At 43.9% G+C, this 19,220-nt stretch overlaps 1 protein-coding gene across 1 annotated transcript in view; it reads right to left on the reverse strand.

Moving 5' to 3' along the window:
- NRG2 (neuregulin 2) overlaps positions 1-19,220 on the reverse strand; it is a 331,862-nt gene that overhangs the window by 47,297 nt on the left and 265,345 nt on the right. The window contains exon 5 of the mRNA XM_034778371.1: positions 577-697. Within this exon, the coding sequence (XP_034634262.1) occupies positions 577-697 (121 nt within the window). The remainder of the gene's footprint in view (positions 1-576; positions 698-19,220) is intronic.

Raw genomic sequence — 19,220 nt, forward strand, 5'->3', positions numbered from 1 at the left:
CACAGGATTGCCACCCTCACTTTTGCGAACTTCCTGCGGCCACAAGAGGTTCCTGGAGGTGGGTCTGATCTCCCTCTTGCTGCTGGGAGTGCCCCATCTAAGGGCTCCTAGATGCTAGTCCCCGCTGAGCTGGGGAGGGACAGGACTTGCTCTTCCCCTGTACAGCTGCTTTTCTGGGGCGGGGAGGAGATCAGACCCACCTCTGGGTACCTCTCCCTTCTTCGGGAAGCTCTGCAGCTGTGCAGGGGAAGAGCTAGTCCTGTTTCTTCCCAGCCTGGGGACTAGCATCTGGAGCCAGGGGAATGGTAGGAGCCCTGCCCCTCTCTCTTCCATCCAATAGCTAGATTTCACAGGGGAGGGCTTATTTTATGCTCTGTGACACGTTTTTCACAGCTGTGAATTTGGAAGGGCCCTAGAGATAAGGCAACGCCATCAAAAAACACCCTTTTGCTAAATCTGCGCAGCTTAACCAGCACAATCGCCAGGGAACCTTCCAAGAGACATCACTCCTTCTGCAATCGCACAACCATCCCCGATTCCATTCCAGGCTACTTGTCTGTCGAAACCCTCACTCACTTGCAAGACAGCTGATTGATCCCCTCGATGTAGTAGCACACCCCGCCATTGACGCAATAGGATTTGGCTGTTTCGTTGCATTTTCTGGCGTGTCCTGACCAGGAGGAGAGTGTGGTCGTTACTGCAAGAAAGACACAAGAGGATATACCCATTATTTCCTTTGCTTTGCAAGTCTTCTCCCTTAAGTGGGCTTCAGTTGATTTGGTTGCCTGAGCAGAAGCCCCAGGAGCAACAATCCTCAAGCTGTGGCTTTAGACCTACACGCAGCTCTCATGGAGTCTGTGGGGCTTGAGTGACACCCTTCATGCTCCAATCACAGCATTACCCCTTGCATACAAAGTGTGAGGGGGTGGGGTGAGAGTTCTGTGCAAACATCCCTTCCAGAAGCCAGGAACCAGAGACGAGAAGTAAGAAAAAAAATTGTTTCCTCACTCCTCATCAACCCGGGAGGGCAAATGAGATGAAGAAATGCACACCCACCCTCACACCCAATCTTTCCCCGTCATCAGTGAGAGAGGAGGTCACAGACGAAGAACAGAGAGAGAATGTGTTGCATTGAGTTGCAGAGTCACAAAGTAGCTGTGATATGATGCTGATGCCCTGAATGGCTGTATGTGCATTGGATCAGTATCCAATCACAATGCAGTGTGTGGGATGACACAGTCGTTGTTTGGTGGCTCTCTGTGATTCCATAACAAAGTAGCTCTCCATGGCCTAGAAACTGACAGCCACCATTTGTTCCCAGAAAAGGGACAGCACAGTGGCAGTACAAGCCCACAAATCTACCTGAACTCTGCCCTAGAGGGGCGGCCTCTATTGATGGAACGATAATCAGTATTCCATCAAAAGAAAGTTGAAACTAACAGTGTTCTACAGCAATTTAGTGAGATTCTCTCAGAAATTACTGCAAAACCCTACAGAATGTAGTAGAGAATACGGTATTTCTTGTTGCCTTTTTAACTGTCCTAAAGAATTCTACAGAAGGAATCAAATTCTCTGTTGATTTCTAGAGATAGTGAAAAAACTCATCAAATGGTTATTGTTGTCTGTTACATTTTATAGCACTTTCCATAAGGGTTGAACTGGAACCTCCAGCTCTTTTCCAACAGGTCACCAAGCAGCGATCAGGTGGTAACTAACCCCATGGGCTGGATTGAAGTCAGTGACCCGTGTAGTAGAAAGAGAGCCTGAAGCATGGGCCTGAGGCCTGAACCAAAGTCAGCAAAAGTTATGCTGTGAACAACAGTCAGGCCCTGTCAAAAGCAGTTGCTTGCCTGCAAGTCAGTGTCAGGTACACAAACTCAGCAACAGTATTGCTAGCATGGCTAAAACACACTGAATATGTAAACACATTCCAGCAGGCCAGCACAAGAACACCCCAACCTAGCATACAATAAAATGGTTTTGACAAAAGAGATAAATAGTGATATTTTGTCTGAAACATCAGGAGTAAAAGTACAAAGGCAGGTGGTGAATAGGAATGTTGTCTGAAACATCAGGAGGAAAGAACAAGGAGAGGTAACAAACATGTCATGAAACACACAAGGTGATACGTAAATTATATTATCCCAGATTGTTTGTCTCAGTCTATAAATGTTGGGCTACCTTGCTTTAAGCTATCGTCTGGCCTAGGGGATAGTGGAAAATCCCGCCACTGACTGAGCTGTCCATTGTCACAGGCATACATGTGTCAGCGTGACCTGTAACCATTGAGCCGGGGCATTCCAGCATTAGCAATAAACCTGGCCGGGTGCCTTCACTACTAAACCAAGTCTTGTGAGCTTATTGGTCAGTTGAAAGAACGCACGCCTGGAGCCAAACATCTGACGACAACCCAGTGGCAAAAGACCTCATATTCCTACTTCCTGACTTCACCCCCAGGGGATATGAGGTGAGCCAACACAACAGCTACAAGTAACAGCGGACTCCCCAAATCCTGCCGTTTTGGTGATCCCCTCAAATAGGTAGGACGTTTTCACAAATGTAAGCCTAGCACAAGAACAACTTAAATGGTTTGTTCTGCAACTCTTACTTCTACAAGGACCCCTGCTGGTGGATCCGGCTTTGTATGGAGTCTCTCTCTCTCTCTGTGCTCATTAAGCTGATCAGATCCACCGCCTCAGCTGCCTGTGACCCAGACTATTACCCTCACATTTTACTTTCTCAATTATATATAATGAAGAGGTGCATTTTGACACCCATTATTTGCTATTCGCTTAGGCAACATGAATCATTTAATTGTCAGCTGTGCTGAGCAGTGCCACCGCACTGCTTGGGCTATGCTCTCAGCAATGCTATTTCTACACTGCACATCTCATAAGGGCTGCTTTTCAAGTTGGCTTTCTTCAACTTTTTCTTAACAATAACCTGTATGTTTTCCAGCGGACAGCTCCATTCATCCCAAAGGTGGTTTTGTGCTTTTTTTGGTTGGTTGGTTGGTTTTTGTTTGTTTGTTTGTTTGTTATTATACAGAGGAATCACTTCACCAATCAGAGAAATGCAGTCAACTCTAGGGTGCAACATAGCAGCTCTTTAACCGCATATAGTAGAACCAAGCAGTTTAGAACAGAGAGCAATGAGCACTGTATATAAATTAAAACAAAGAATGGTTCTAAGGGAGGCAGGATGTCATTCGGCTACGACTCTGGGGTTAACCTTGCTGTTGAAAAAATGCCATGGGATCTTTAGTGACTATGACAGATTTTCCAAGCTGCTTTGGGGAATTTGATGCCCCATTCCCATTAAAATTAATGAGAATTGTGTGTCCAAATCACTTTGGAGTTTTTAAAGTCACCACTCTGTCATGGTGACATTTTATGTCACATCTAGGAGAGGGCTCCTGTGGCAGCACATCGCCCCTAGCCCAAAGAAAGGACATTGGTTCAGTTCTGACGCAGAAGAAAGAGTTCCATCTACCGAGTCACAAATGGTAGAACTCAGACATCTCCTTTCAAACTAAAACTAGAGCAGTTGAGTCAGGTCTGAGCAGCCTTCTCCCAAAACCTTGGTACAAACCTACAGGGCAAAGGCAGAACAAGGCCATCAGTCTGCACAACCAAGTCATTTGTCAATTATTAGCAAGCAGCTCCATGGCACTCTTTTGGCAAAGTCAGACATCATAAATCATACAGGGAAAGTATATGCTCTGGAGTAAGCGTTCCATAGTAAACAAAGAGGGTGAAGAACAGAGAGAGAGAAATAATAATGAAGCACAGAATCCATAGCCACCTACAGTAGAAAGCACATATATCACTCAATATAAAAAGGCAGAGTTTATATATATAGCATTAAGGAAGGGTCAAAAGATATGGAAAATTCAGATAGTGCCCTTAGAATAGGGCACAACATGGATTCTAACATGGATTTCATGTGATTTTAATCTGATTTTAAATATACACTTTTCTTTAAACAAAATGAAACAGAAATAAAATAGATCTTTCATAATTGGTTAAAAGTTGCATACTGTGCAACTAAGAAGCAGATCTTTTAGTAGAGCTATTCCTCTCTGAAAAATGCATAATTAGGTAGTTTTTTTAACACTGCCTTGTTAATTTTTTAAAAATCATGTTTTATGTTTGCATTATGCTAAAGATCCCAATAAAACTGATATACACACAGTGCTATTCACTGGCATCACTTCATCTACCTCTGAAATGCAGCCACTTCTGGAGGAAAATGTAGCATCTGTTCAGCAGCACACACCACAGTACAGAACAATTAACTGAGTTGTCAGTGTGAGGAATAACTTAGCCAACTGAAAATGTAGGGGGAATTTAGGTTGGTAGGATATCTCCTCCTTAAATGAGAATCGCATTTCTGTCACATTCTGACCTGGCAGGATAATTCACAGATTTACAAGCAAATACATTAGTTTAGACATGTGTGTATTTATATCTCCTGTCATCTTGGGCCATTTGATGAGTGGTTATGTAAAACTATTGAAGTGAAGTCAAAGGGAGTTTTGCCACTAACTTCAGTGAGAGCGGAAACACGTCCAAGTGCAGAAATTAGATTATTTGTAGCCATGAGTGTTTCCCCATACATTCTTTTTCAAACTCTGTTCTGAACACCTCACAATTACACCAGATGATCCAGAAAGGAAATTCCAGAACCATTCCACTCTGATGGACCATACAGCACAATACAACTTTCAGGCCTGATCCCCCAGGAGCAGAGCACCCCTAACTCCTATTGATTCACTTCACAGGATAAAGCCCTTATTTGGTACACAGTACAACCCACTTTATCCAAAATGCTTTGTGAGACATCAAAAGTATTCAGATAACTGGAAGTCTAAATAATGGAGGGAACAATTTATGGCAGTAGTGGCTGCAATTCAGGTGGTCAGATGCTTCCATTAAAATAAGGGGATAGGAGAAGGTTTACACAGCAGCACCATTCACATATGAACTGCATCCCAAAATGCTCTATGGAGTCATAATGTCAATTACAGAAAAAAGTGGTGAAATGAAAGCATGAAAAATCAATACAAGTGAACGCCTTTGCCAGCAGGCAGGTGAGATCTGAACGCACGCAGGCAAAATGGACACAAAGCACCACTTTGAGCCGACTGACAGCAGTAATATATCTGATTCAAAGTACCGCAGGCAGCACCCTCCCCAGCTGCCCCAAGAAATCTCTATTTAGATACAAAGCCAGCAATGAAGGAGAGGGAAATGAAGAGGTGGCAGGGCAGCGGGGAGGAAGGATGTATTTTCAGATGAGATTTGGAAAGAGCTAGAGGCCAGCTTTTACCAGTGCTATTATTTGCCCCATCAATAAGAACAACATCAAATATACATATTCAGGGTTTAATTAAAAAAATAACATTATGTAGCAAATAGAACATTGTGGCTGGAGCTGGTTGGGAAATTTTCAATTAAATAATTAGAATGACAAATGGTTACAAAGAAAAACCTTGAAATGGAAAAGCAAAAAACACTTTAATTCACCTGGTTTTTGGTTCATGAAATTTTTTGAGATTTCAGCTTTTCATCCCAATTGGTGATGGTAAAAAATTTTGAACTCTCAAAAGCATTTGTGGGCTGGGAAACCATTTCCTGCCCAGCTCAAATTGTCATATTTTGGACTTATATGAACAGAGCTCTATTTACTGAATTATCTAGGAATTCAAATCTGCTACTCCTGAATGTAGTGTAAGAGAATCAAAAATTGTCTCTGCTCTAAAGTAAGAATACTGACTAGAGAGGGGTGATGGGGGGGGAGGACGACAATAGTAAATTAGCCAAAAAATGTGCACTTTGGGGGGCACTGAAACTATTTGCAAATTTGGATCAAACGCGACAAACAGTTTTGGCTACCAAAAAAAAAAATCAAAATGTCCCATTTTGAAAATATTAAAATGAACCATTTCAAAAATGTTGTTTTGAAACATTTGAGAATGAAATGTTAATTCGAATCAACATTCAAAATATTTCATTTTGACCCTTTTTTCCCCAATTTTTCATTTCCTCGAGAAAAAAAAAACATTCAGTTTTGGTTAGATACAAATCAATTTTTTTTTCAGAATTTTTGGTTTGGCCCCCGAATTGAAAAATCAGTTGTTTGCTTGCTCACATATTGACTTAAGCATGGTACTACCAGTTTCCCCTTGCACAAACTACATGCTTGATTGAAAAAGCAGCTAACAATTGTGCAGGAAGAAGAATGGTTGCTTAACCTACAGTCACTGATTATTTGAGATGTTAAAATACCTCACACCCTCTGCACAGGAATTTGGAAGCTTTTTCTCTGGCAATGTCCCCTAGGGGTCACACATGCGCGCTGCGTGCTCTCAAGCTTCCCCTCCTGAAAGCATAAAGAGTGGGGCAACCCCAACCGGCAGCCACATCCTTCATCACCCAAAGGCTCAGTGATAAGACTCCGAGCTGTGGGAATAGAGGGTGGGTCATGGGATCCAAATGCCCAAGGATCACAGTCAAGTAACCACTCTTTCTTCTATGAGTTCCTGTCCATGTGGATTCCACTCATGGTGATTGGCAAGCCGTTCGACTCTTTGGAGGAGGGAGATACAGAGTTTCTCTGAACAAAGATTGAAGGACTGGCTCTTCCAACTTGAGCATTAACTCTTGAGGAAGCCTCCAACGAGTAATGCCTAGTAAATGCATGAACTGGTAACCATGTAGCTGCCCTATGTGTTTCCATCAATGGAACCCTACTGCAGCATGCTGTTGAAGGAAAATGAGCCAAGATGTTCAAAGGAAGTTTCAGTTTACTGACCTCATAGTCAGTTCTAATACAGCTCACAACAGTTCTAATACAGCCCTCTCTCGACAGTCTTTCAGTCAAGAGAGGGCTGCCAATAGTTCTTCTACCATAGCCTACAAACAACCTAAGGGTCTTCCTAAATAGTCTCATTGTATTTAGGTAGTAAAGGAGGGCTTTTCTCCTCCAGAATCAAAACTTCATACTCTGCATGTCAGATGCATGAGGTCTAGGAAAGAAAACCAGTAATTGAATATACAGATTAATATGAAAGTCCAACACCACCTTTGGTATGAATTTAGGGTGAGGTCTAAATTTGACTCTGTCTGTATGAAAAACAGTGTACCGGGGTGGGGGTGGGAGGAGGAGATGAGAGCTTGGATTTTGCTAACTGCAGGCAGAAGTAATAGCCACTAAAAAGCAGCTTTCATAGGTAAGTGTTGACTAGAAAAACGTGATAATGGTTCAAAAAGCGGTTCCTTTAGAGCCGAAAGCACTAAATTCAAGTCTCATCAGGAAGGTATATTTCTAGCTGGGGGAAACGTGAGATTCAAATCTTTTAGGAATCTGACAACTGTTAGATGAGAAAGGACAGACAAACCTGTAACTGGTGGGTGACAAGCCAAAAATGCTAAATGTATATTAATGGAACTTAAAGACAAACCAAACTGTTTTAAATAAAAGGTAATCCAGAATGAGTGGAATAGAAGAACAGGTAAAAACACATCCTCTTGTCTTCACCCCAGCTTAAAATCTCTTTCATTTTGCCATGTATGTTTTTTCTAGTAGAAAGTTTACTGTTCTCCAAAAAGACTGTTTGTACCTACAATGAACGTTCCTTATACTTGGGTATTAACCAAAAATCTTCCACACTGTCAAGTCCAAAGATGCAGGGTCCAGATAAAGCACAGACACTGGCCTGTCCTGGCAGATGAAGTGCTATAATCTTGATGTGATACTAAATGCACCATTTCCACAGCATTATGGCTTCTTGATAAAGAGGGTCTGAACTTGCCTGTCCTTGTTTGTTTAATATTAGACAATCACTGTGCAATTGCCCACAGCACTTGAACTGACAGACCCTGTAGTAGTGGAAGGAAAGACCTGAATGCTAAGGAAATCATTCTTAGCTCCAGTACATTAATATGATTCAAGGAGTCCTTTACAGAACAAACACTGTGCATTTGAAATTGATCTAGATGAGCACCCCACCCCTATTGGGATACATCAGTGATGGGAATCTTGGTAGGATTTAGAGTCTGAAATGGAGTTCCCAGGACATATTGCTTGTGTTCAGGGACTCTATGGACTGGCTTTGCCATCTTTATTCTTATCCCTATAGGATGGACACTTGACCAAAACACCCATTTAATCCAGGATGGCAGAGGTCTCATTCTGAGCCTTGAGAAAGGGGTTAGATAAGTACAAGAGGCCATGTTGCCTAATAGTTTTAGGGAGACTTTTACATGGTTCTGAGGATGAGTCCTCAGATCTGAAATTAACTGGCACATTCTTGGAAATACGTTTGGAATGGTGTGGAATTCTATAATGTAACCCTCCTGGATGACCTGGAGAACCCACTGGTCCATGGTTATTCCAGCTCAATCCTTTAAAAAAAGATGGGGGGGGAGGGACGGGGGAATAAATTCAAGTAGATTGTATATGTATCCTCAACCATAGCATCAAAAGTGCTTCTTTTGAGGATGAGCAGATGGTGCCAAGATATTAGATGGATCAAACAATTTCCTCTTCTGGAATCTTGATCTCTCTCTTCCTTGATCAAAAGGCCTCTAATGGAAGAAACAGGTCGAAGCGGCAGGTTGAGGACTCTGTTTGGTAGAAGCTTGAGGTCTATACTGCTTTCTTCTAAAGGACAGAGTGAGGAGACCAAACAACCTTAATATGGCTCTAGAGTCCTTTAGAGAATGCAATGTGTCATCTGTCTTAGCACTAAAAAGATCTTGACCATTGAAAAGGAGGTCCCACTAGTATAGTCTGGCCCTCCCTAGGCAGGCCCAATACAGAAAGCCAAGAGTCTTCTCATGACAACAGTTCCAGTTACCATAGATCACATCCACTGAGTTCAAAGCTGCTTGCAGAAATTTTTTGCAATCAACATTTCTTCAGAGCAGATGGAAGTAAATTCTTCTAACTCTGCAGGGAGTTTATCATAGAATCTGTGATTCTTCCCCATTGAATGTAGTTATATGTAGCCAGCATTGCCTGATACAGTAATTCTAGACACTGACCTGAAAGGAATTGAATAAATCTTGTCTCCAAATGACCTTAGCTTGCTGAGACAAGGTCCTTTCAGATCTGAAAGATCTCTTTGAACCCCTAAAACTCTGGGTGATTTCCCTAATCTCTGGTGCATTCGAGGAACAGAGGTTGTTCCCTGTTCTTTCAGAATCTCTTCGAAGTTGCTTTCATGGATTTCTCCATGAGGAAAATCTTGAGGACACTCTGGACTCCAGTGTGCGTCTCTCAAATGCCTAAAATACTCACACATAGACATTATACAGCTCTCCTTGAATATTTACCCTTCTGTTCGACAAATTAAATTTAAAACCCGTTAAGCATGACTAAGACATAGCAGCCCCAAAAGTCCTCCACCACTACTACCTACTTTTTTTTTCTTTTTGCCAGCAGGCCAGAAAACAAAAAAATCTAATGAAGTGAAAGCTAGCTGTCCATTCATCCTACACTATAGCTATCTAATTAAGAGGGACACAGAGAATTTCCAACACTCTGTCGGAACTGGATGGCAGTTGGGGTCTCCCTGCTCTTAAGAAGGGGTGCGCAAGAGCATGTGACATGTGCAACCCCTAGGGACTCTGCGAAAGAAAAACCTTCCACACTGCAGCACAGAGGGTGCGAGCACACCCAGAAGTGGGATCCGCATGCACAGGAACTTGAGAAAGAATGTTATAGCTCCTACATCAGATGTGATTTAACCCTATGACCACTGATTTTCAGCATGCTGCTAACCAAATTAATGCTTTAGGAGGTCATAGAGATACTATATCTGTAGTCTCCAAAGGGTTAATTAATGCAGTTTAGACTATAAATTGTATTTTATTTTTTATGAACCACAGCTACTGTTTATCAGAGCAAGAGAACCGTGCCAGTTAAGACCTGCTTTTCACCACTTTTTTTTTTGTTTTAAATAACATTGAACGCTGGGTTCATAGAGTACAGACACTTCACACTCTCAATATTTAGACATTAGGTTTGACAGATGAATTCAGCTGGTTTGAGAGTGTATACAAATCACTTGCTCTGTATATGCCTAATGTACTTACTGATAAAACACAGAATCTGAGGTTCCTTTCAAACTAGTTTGCCCAACCCTCCATCAGAGATGAAGTACAGTGAGGTCTCTGGGCCAAATTATCCTCTTAATTACACTGGGTGTAATTCTGGATTAACTCACTGATGTCCATGAAGTGACAATGAATTTATACTGATGTAGCAGAGCATGGGTTTCTATGCTGATATTTACCATCTTCTCAGTCTAAGGCTGTCTTATAACTGGCACTGTAATACTGTCAAAAGGGTATCGCTTTAACGTCTGAACTGATCCTTAATATTGGGGTTTCGCTATTTGTGAATGTTTCTGATCCTCTTAAATCAAACCATGCAAGTCAGAGCAGACTGCACTAGGCTGACAGTTGATGGGGACGATTTCTGTGCCTGCATTTTTATTGATCTGGGTATATCCCAACATTTAGATTGTCAGTAAAATGTTGCTCGCTAAAATGACCTCATCTTGTTTGCGAAAGGGTCTTGAGGGCACAACAGAGGGACAGGTTTATTTAAGTACGCGCCAGTGCAACACAGGCTACATCTGCACAACAAGCTAAGGCCCTGATGATGCTGCCCGTGCACACATACTTGTGGAAGCTCAATGAGAACTAGCACGAGTATAAACAGTAGTGAAGGTGCAGTAGCACAGGCAGTGGCACCAGAGGCGCAGCTGAGCCATGCTGCATACGCACCATGGTTTTCAGGTGCATTTGTATTTGGCCCGGCTCAGCCCTGCATCCGCTACCCGGGTCACTATGGATATGCTGCTATTTATAGCCATGCTCGCTCCACGCAAGCTAGCACCTGTATGTGTACACAAGCAGGGGAACCATGCCCCTGGATCATAGTGTAGGCACAGGCGCCCACAACAGAACGCAGGACACTTCACTTGAAACAACAGATAATGCGGAACAGTCACAACTTCAGTCCATTTTATGCCGTTAAGGCTTCTTAAGAGAAGGGATTGTAAATGTTTCTTAACTCACATAACCTGGCTGCCTGTTTCAGTGAAACGGCCTGTTTCAACTGCTTGCAGCTGCAATATTCTGTATTTTTGTCAAGGATCAAGAAGAATCTTTCAAGTGATCTCTTGAAGCCCACAAGGTTGTCCGATTTATTCTCTCCTCTGCCATCCGGGCCCCAAAAAGCACCTGCCAGCATCACAGCATCCATCTTCTTGAATCCCTATAATACCACCAACAACTTTACACTTCTATAGATGTTTTCCTCATAGGGTTGCCAACCCTCCCGGTTTGGCCAGGAGTCTCCTGGAATCGGACTCAATCTCCCGGAGGCTACTGAAGCCAATTTGGGAGATTTTAGGCCACTAAAAGTCCAGTGGCATAGCAGGGCTAAGGCAGGCTCCCTACCTGCCCTGATGCCGCGCGGCTCCCAGAAGCAGCCAGCATATCCCTGCAGCTGCTAGGTGGAGGCATGGCCAGGGGGTCTCTGTGCAATTCCCCCGCACCGAGCGCTGACTCCACAGCTCCCATTGGCTGGGAATGGGGAACCACTGCCAATGGGAGTTGTGGAGGTGGTACCTGCAGGCAGGGGCAATGTGCAGTGCTGCCTGGCTGCCCCTGAGCCTAGGCCGCTGCTGGACATGCCATCACTTCTGGGAGCCACCCAAGGTAAGGGCCACCTAGCCGGAGCCTGCACCCCAAACCTCCTCCCACACCCCAACCCCCTACCCCAGCCCTGAGCCCTCTCCCACACCCAAACTCCCTCCCGTACCTGTACCCCTCACCCCTTCCTGCACCCCAACACCTTGCCCCAGGCTCAGCCCTGAGCCCCCTCCCGCACCCAAACTCCCTTCTGCTCCCCAAATCCCTGCCCCAGCCACCTCCTGCACCCAAACTCCCTTCCAGAGCCCACACCCCGAACCTCCTCCCACACCCCAACCACCTGCCCCAGTCCTGAGCCCCCTCCCACACACAAACTCCCTCCCAGAGCCCACACCCTTCGCTCCCTCCCAGACCCCAATCCCCTGCCCCAGGCTCAGCCCAGAACCCCCTCCCACACTCCAAACCCCTCAGCTCCACCCCCCAGCCCAGAGCCCGCACCCCCTCCCGCACCCCAACCCCCTTACCCCGCCCAGTGAAAGTGAAGTGAGGGTGGGAGAGAGTGAGCAACTGAGGGAGGGTGGCTGGACTGAGCGGGGGCAGGGCCTCAGAGAAGGGGTGTGGCCTTGGGGAATGGGTGGGCCAAGGGTGTTTGGGTTTGTGCGATTAGACAGTGGACAACCCTATTTTCTCCAGCCATCTTAAAGTGCATTATTAGATGAGGAAACTGAAGCCCAGAGAGGGTCACAATAGTCCAATGGCAGAGCTGGAAATAGAACCCAGCTCTCCTGACTCCCAGTCAGGATTGATTTAAAAAGAAGTTTTTCTAAGATAACAAAAAAAAATGTTTGTATTTAAACTGGATTTTTAAATTTCAATTCAATAGATTTTCTTTCTAAAAACAAACCTATTTAAATTTTAAATAACCCATAATAAGGCCTAAATTTACTATAATCTATTAAAATCTTTTAAATTTAATAAAATAATAATATTCAAACGGTACATGTTTGTTGCCAATGTTCTAAAGAAAGTCTGTGGACTGAATTAGCAGAAGTCACTGGCGAAGCCACCAGCACCAGACTTTGCTGAAGCGCTAAACCCAGCTTTTGACAGCAGTAGCCGCTTGTGCAGATGCAGAGAGAATATTTTCTCCATTCAGTTTATTCAACTAGTTCGGTCCAATGATTAGTTCATTTAAAGTTGAAAAACCAATTGGGAGTTGTAAAAGAAGGAAAGCTTGTTTTCCTCTTCTGGTCTATGAATAAAAATGAGGTGTGAGAGGATGAGATCTACTAGTTCTAAAATCTTGAAGGACACGGTGACCAGAAACCATCAGTTCAGTTCACTAACTGCAGACAGGGCCGGCTCTGGCTTTTTTGCTGCCCAAGGCAAAAAAGCCTTCCGCCGCCCTCCCTCCCCGCACCTGCGTGGCAGGGGTGGGTGCCGAGTCTGGCCGCGGGCCGCTCTCCCTGACCAGCCAGCACGCCAGGAGGAGGCCAGAGAGCCCGGCCGGGGCTCTGCTCTCCCCGGAGGCCAGACTGCTGGGAGGAGGGCGGCGAGCCCACCGCGGCTCCGCTCTCCCCGGTGGCCAGAGCGCCAGGGGGAGGGCGGCGAGCCCACTGCGGCTTCGCTCTCCCCAGCGGCCGGAGCCAGAGCACCACGCTGCCCCCCTCCAGGTGCCGCCCCAAGCACAAGCTTGGTGGTCTGGTGCCTGGAGCTGGCTCTGACTACAGAGAATACTTCCTCTGTTTAATAAAATTAGTTTTAAATGCAAGATGTTTTAATAAACTTTTTTTTAATGTATCCAGCACTGTTGTTAGTTTTATTTAGCTAAAACATTTTAAAATGCTGTTACTGAATTTTTAATTAAATTCCAATTTCCAACACAGTTTGACACAAATCATCATCTAGTAAATACATAATGTGTCTCTGACTATTTTCAACATAATACAAAAAGTAAAAATTAGGAATCTGAATAAATGTAAGTTAAGCTATATAATTTATATATATGTATTTAGGTATAATGTGTCCTTCTGGACAGCACAAAGTACCACCAAATTTAGTGTAAAGGTTATATTTAGAAAAACTTTCTTTAGAAAAAATCAAAAATTACAAATGCAAAATAAGATTAAATTTGATTATTCAAATCAAGGTTTTCTGCGTGCTGTTTTAAATCATTATTAAAATTTTATTTAAATCAGTCCATTCTGCTGTTATAGTTCCCTGATCTAGCCACTAGACAAACTGCCTTATATATCTCAAGGATAACTTTTTTCATTCTCTTTTTTCATTCTATCACACACCATTCCGGGTGTCACATTTTCCAGCCATTCATCTTTAATATACCTATAGGACCGATCATATTCTATCTATAGTTGCAACATAGCATCTTGGTGTCTCAGTCCTGTTGTGCCTCGGATTAAAAGCCCTAACTCTAGGCACCCCTGAAATAAGCAATACAAAGGATGATGCATAAGGAAGCTCAGATAGTTTTATGACATTAAAGACAAGTGCAAAGTACTTCATTTCGGGAAAAATTAAATGCCCAGCTACAAAATGGGAAATAACTGCCTAGGCATTAGAACTGCTGAAAAGGATAATTGTGGATAGTTCTCTGAAAAACATCTTCTCAATGTGCAGAGGCAGTCAAAAAAGCTAACAGAATGTTAGGAACCATTAGAAAAGGGATAGATAATAAGACAGAAAATATCGTGACGACACTGTGTAAATTCATGGTACACCTACACTTTGAATACTGTGTGCCGTTCTGGTTAAATTAAATTAATGGAGATACCCTATCTCCTAGAACTGGAAGGGACCTTGAAAGGTCATCAAGTCCAGCCCCCTGCCTTCACTAGCAGGACCAAGTACTGATTTTGCCCCAGATCCCTAAGTGGCCCCCTCAAGGATTGAACTCACAACCCTGGGTTTAGTAGGCCAATGCTCAAACCACTGAGCTATCCCAAAACAGATATATTAGAATTGGAAAAAGTACAGCATGCCTCAACCAGTAGCCATGATCTCCCTCTGCTTTCACAAGCATTGGGTCTAATTCACCTGCCAAGTCAAAGTCGGGTGCTTCCTTCGCACCAGCATGAATTGCTGAACAAAGGGCAAAGTAGTGGACTGCCTGGCTGCAGCACCCCATACACTGCTCCCTACTGGTGAGCTGTGGCTTTACATCCACAAGTAAGCACCATATAAACTCCCTGGAATCCCCTGGGAGTTCTCAGAGGTTTGAAAAGTGCAGGTAACAACCTACAAACCTTCCCCAAAACAATGAACGGCACCAACCTGAGGTAAGGATCATTTAGAGGTTCTAAGCTAAGCTTTTTATTTTATTTTTTATTTTTTTGAATATAACATGGAGAATTTATATATCATAATTTTACAAGAGTGAGGCAATTCTGATTTTACCTATTGCCACCTCACAAACACCTTCTCCACTTACCACACACTTTAAAACACACAGATGTGGCACTGGTCTTCAGTGACCACATAAGAAATTTCAGGTAGAGTGGTTTCATTTTGGTGAGGTTTGATGGGGTTCACAGTAAAGCTTGTAATGGAAAAAGCCAATTACTGCCTTAATTATGGAGAGCTTCCTACATCTCCATAATAAAGAAAAAACAGAGCCCGGCTTCAAAATAACAATGTGCCATCATTTCCAAAGTGGAGGTGACATTTACTGAAACAGGGAGACTTTCACACAGCTGCAAGCTTGGGTGGAAAAGAAAGAAGACAAACAGAATGAAAATTTACCTACATAGCAGTTTTCTGATTCTCTTTTTCTTGTTGGAATACAGTGTGTAGGCCCATTTTCCCCACTGGTTACACAGGGAAAACTCCCGTAAAAGCTTTCTCCCTTTGCTTGATATTGCAGGGAATTCATAATATTCAGCTTTCAGTTAAACCAGGTTAAATCCAGAATGACTCCAGTGAAGCACATCATTACTCTGGATTTATACTGGTGTAACTGACAGCAGATTCTGCTGGAGAAACCTGTATTTATGGTGCCATAATTTGCCACATCTTAGCCTGATGTTGCTCATGCAGCATTTAGCATAAGCACAGGATTAAATTAGAAGGGGATGGACTCTAAGAGAATAAACCCTTTTTAAAGACAAACTGCTTTTCTAATTAGGAACCCTAATAAAATTGTATCCAGATGTTGTTACCTGATATACTTGAAAACTTTACCTACTATAAAATGCATGGGCAGAACTAGATACATGTGGACTTTTATTTTCTTAAAACATTGGGGTGGGAAGGTGGGAAATTGCTTAGTTTTCTACTAGGAAACCTTAATAATATGCCTATTGGTACACCACAATGATAATTTCTGTGGGTACTGGTAGGTAGTTTAATAGCCAGAAGATGGATCCTTCCAAACAGAAAGAATCCACATTAAAATTGTAACCACTATAAACTCAACCTTTCCCCAACCCAGCATTTCTTACCTTCTTTTGTCATGTCACGTCTTAATTTACAGCGTTATCCCAAAAACTTCACTCCCATTAGCAATCCAACCCAACAGAACTACTTGTGTTTGGAGCAAGGTAAGGCCTTTGGACTATATGTTCTTCAAGGCAGAGACACTATAGTTCCTTTATCTGTCACGGGCCATGCACACATATAACATTATATTATTAATGACAACAGATAGAGGATCCTGACTGCACTAGCTAGAAGTATGGGATGCAGGATCAAGTCCTTAAATGACCCAATCCTACATATTAGTTCCACGGGCGAAGTGGTTCATGTTGCTATCACACAGTCAGGCGCTAGGTGAACAGCAAGGCACAGCAGATAGTCATTATTTCTTGGAAATGTACAAGTAGTATCACCTTGGTTTGTAATGTTCATGTAACTGTTTTTAACATATCATTTACATATATAAATGATTTGCTGTTAGGTTCTGGAAATAACACACTCAAAAGATTGGTAGGGAGAGAAGGTGATTTAAGGGCTGAAACTAAGCCCTGAGCCTGCAAACTTAAGTGTGAGACTGACTTTCCTCACAGGAGTATTCCCAATGAATCCAAAAAGATTATGGCCCCAGACCTGAAATCTTCACCACAGAGGTACAGCAGTCTGCACTGTAATTGTTTGATCTACAGTTCTAAGCATTGAAGCCAGCTTAGATGAGATCATTATGGGATGTCCAGTGTATTGTTTGTGTTAGGTTAGTCGTGTGTCTTTGAAAAGGGAGAGGGACTCATTTATAGAAACAGCATTATACTCTTGAATGAACTGACAGTATAATAAATATATCTGACAGACATCAGTCTTTTATAGATTTGCTTGGTGGCTAGCTTTTGTAGTTCTATTTTTAATGTTCTATGTTTTTCACGAAAGGAATAATCTAATAAAAATGAACGATAAAAACATTTCAGCCAAATGAAATATATCAGTAAATCTGCCCTTGCTCTCTAGAAATGTATGATAAAAATACAGTGATGGAGTACAATTCTATTTGCCTGCTACTATCCATACTATGCATGTATTACAAAGGTACTTTTTCTTGGTTTCCTATATTCCTACTTATCCTTGTGGAAAAAATAAAAAACAAACTGAAAAATAGAAAATAAAGTATGCATATATATAACCTATATAAATAAAACCTATTCACTGAAAGAGTTTGCATCTCTTAAAGCATGGCTAAAACCAAGGCCGGTGCAAGAATATTTTGCACTCTAGGCGAAACTTCCACCTTGCGTTCCCCCTCCCCCTCCCCTTGCCCTGGAGCATCGCATATTATAAAGTTTCAAAAATGAATACTGAATAATGTGGCATTGTTCATTAGAATTAATATACGTTCGGCTTGAAAATGTATTAATTTCATTATTTAGTCTACATATTTAATGAAAATAAATGGCCTTGGGTCTCCTGCAGGTGGCTAGAGTTGCCCCTCTGCACCCCTCCCCCCCCAGATCTGGAAAGGGCTGTTTTGGGGAGCAGAGCACAGAGCTGGGAGTTGGGATCTGGCTTCTATTCTCCACCCTGGCACCAACTCACTGGATGACTTCAGGCAAGTTACTTCCCCGTTCTGGGTTTCAGCTCCCCACAGCACCTGGTGTGAAATGGTTCCTTGCACCTGGGCTGGAAAGTGCAATGCAGGCGGGAGGGGGTGTCTGAAGGCCTGTCTTCCCCACAGGTGTGAGGTGAGGACAGTGTTCCAGCCTCTGTCATGACCGTCCTGGTTGCTTTACTCTGCCCCATGCCAATCGCTGCTGAAGCCCCTTACTCAGAGAGCTCTGGCCCAGGGCAGAGGCATCAGTGTCATTCTGGGTCTGATTTTCAGAGATGCTGAGCACCTGCGGTTCCCCCAATGTCTGTGGGAACTCCAGGGTTCTCAGTACTTCTGAAACTCAGGGCAATTTATTTCGAATGCTGGGCCAGGACTGAGCCTGCAAAGGCAGGTCCATATACACACCTCAATCCACAGCAGATCTCCCATCAATAACAATACAAGCAATCAGGAGAATGATGAGGGGCAGTTGGCCCAATGCTGGGAGTGGGGAGGATATGGCCCTAATGTGGTCACTAAACTTCTACCTAGTAAAGTTACTGGTGCATCTGCTGTCATTCAGTGGGAGAACAAAAATCTCTTGGGTGCTGCAGCCTGCACTTAACCTGAGTTGCTCGCACACTTGCAGTGGTTGTGCACCACACAACTGGACACCCACGTTACATGAAAATCTGGCTCTGACAGTGTCATAATTAGATTTAACAGATACTGCCACATTTCCTAGAGCTGTTGTCCCAGCTGAAGACTCAGGCAGACAGAACTGTGTCAGTTAGATGCCCATCAGCTTTGGAAGATTTTCCTTGTAGCCATAAGGGCTTGAGACAGCCGTGTTTCTTCACGGAAAACTTGCAGTGTGCTGCCCCTGAATCTCAGATTAATACATTGTGTGGGCGGGTGCACAGCTCAGGGCTTGAAGGCCTCTGGTCTAATGGTCTGAGCCAGCGCAGAACTGGAAGCCTCAATCTCCTGTGTTCAAAGCAGGACTCTGACAATGGCTCCCCGGGTGACCTTGGGCAAGTCACGTCCCTGTTTTCTGCCTCAGTTTCCCCAAAAATGGGGCTCTATTTACCTGCTCCACAGGGCTGCAGGGATGAAGCCTTGGAAGGTGGCATGTGCTGAGGATGGTTACACTTTTCCAGCTCTTTAACCCTGTATCCTCTGGCAGGGCCATGATCCACCCCCACAGTTGGACCGGCGGTGGCCAAGGTCTCCTCTTCCTTTCCCCCAGCCTGCCCCTCCCCGGCACTGCATTGCTGTCAATAGGGCCAGCTGCAGGTGGGCTGCTGTCACCCACTCCGATCTGCAGCCGACAGCCCTTGGGCAGCAGCCGCTGCTGCGGCAGGGGGACCGGGACTGTCAGAGCCAGAGGGAGCGGGCTAGGGAGCGATGTGGCAGCTCGGGGAGGCAGCGGCTCCCGGCTGGCAGGGCGGGCGGAGGCGGGCAGTGATGTGGGGCATGGTGGAGGGAGGCGGCGGGGCCCCGGTTGCAGAGGATGCCCGCAGAGGTAGGTGCTTACGCGG

This window comes from Trachemys scripta, chromosome 8 (assembly GCF_013100865.1).
Source record: "Trachemys scripta elegans isolate TJP31775 chromosome 8, CAS_Tse_1.0, whole genome shotgun sequence".
Classification (NCBI taxonomy): Eukaryota; Metazoa; Chordata; order Testudines; family Emydidae; genus Trachemys; species Trachemys scripta.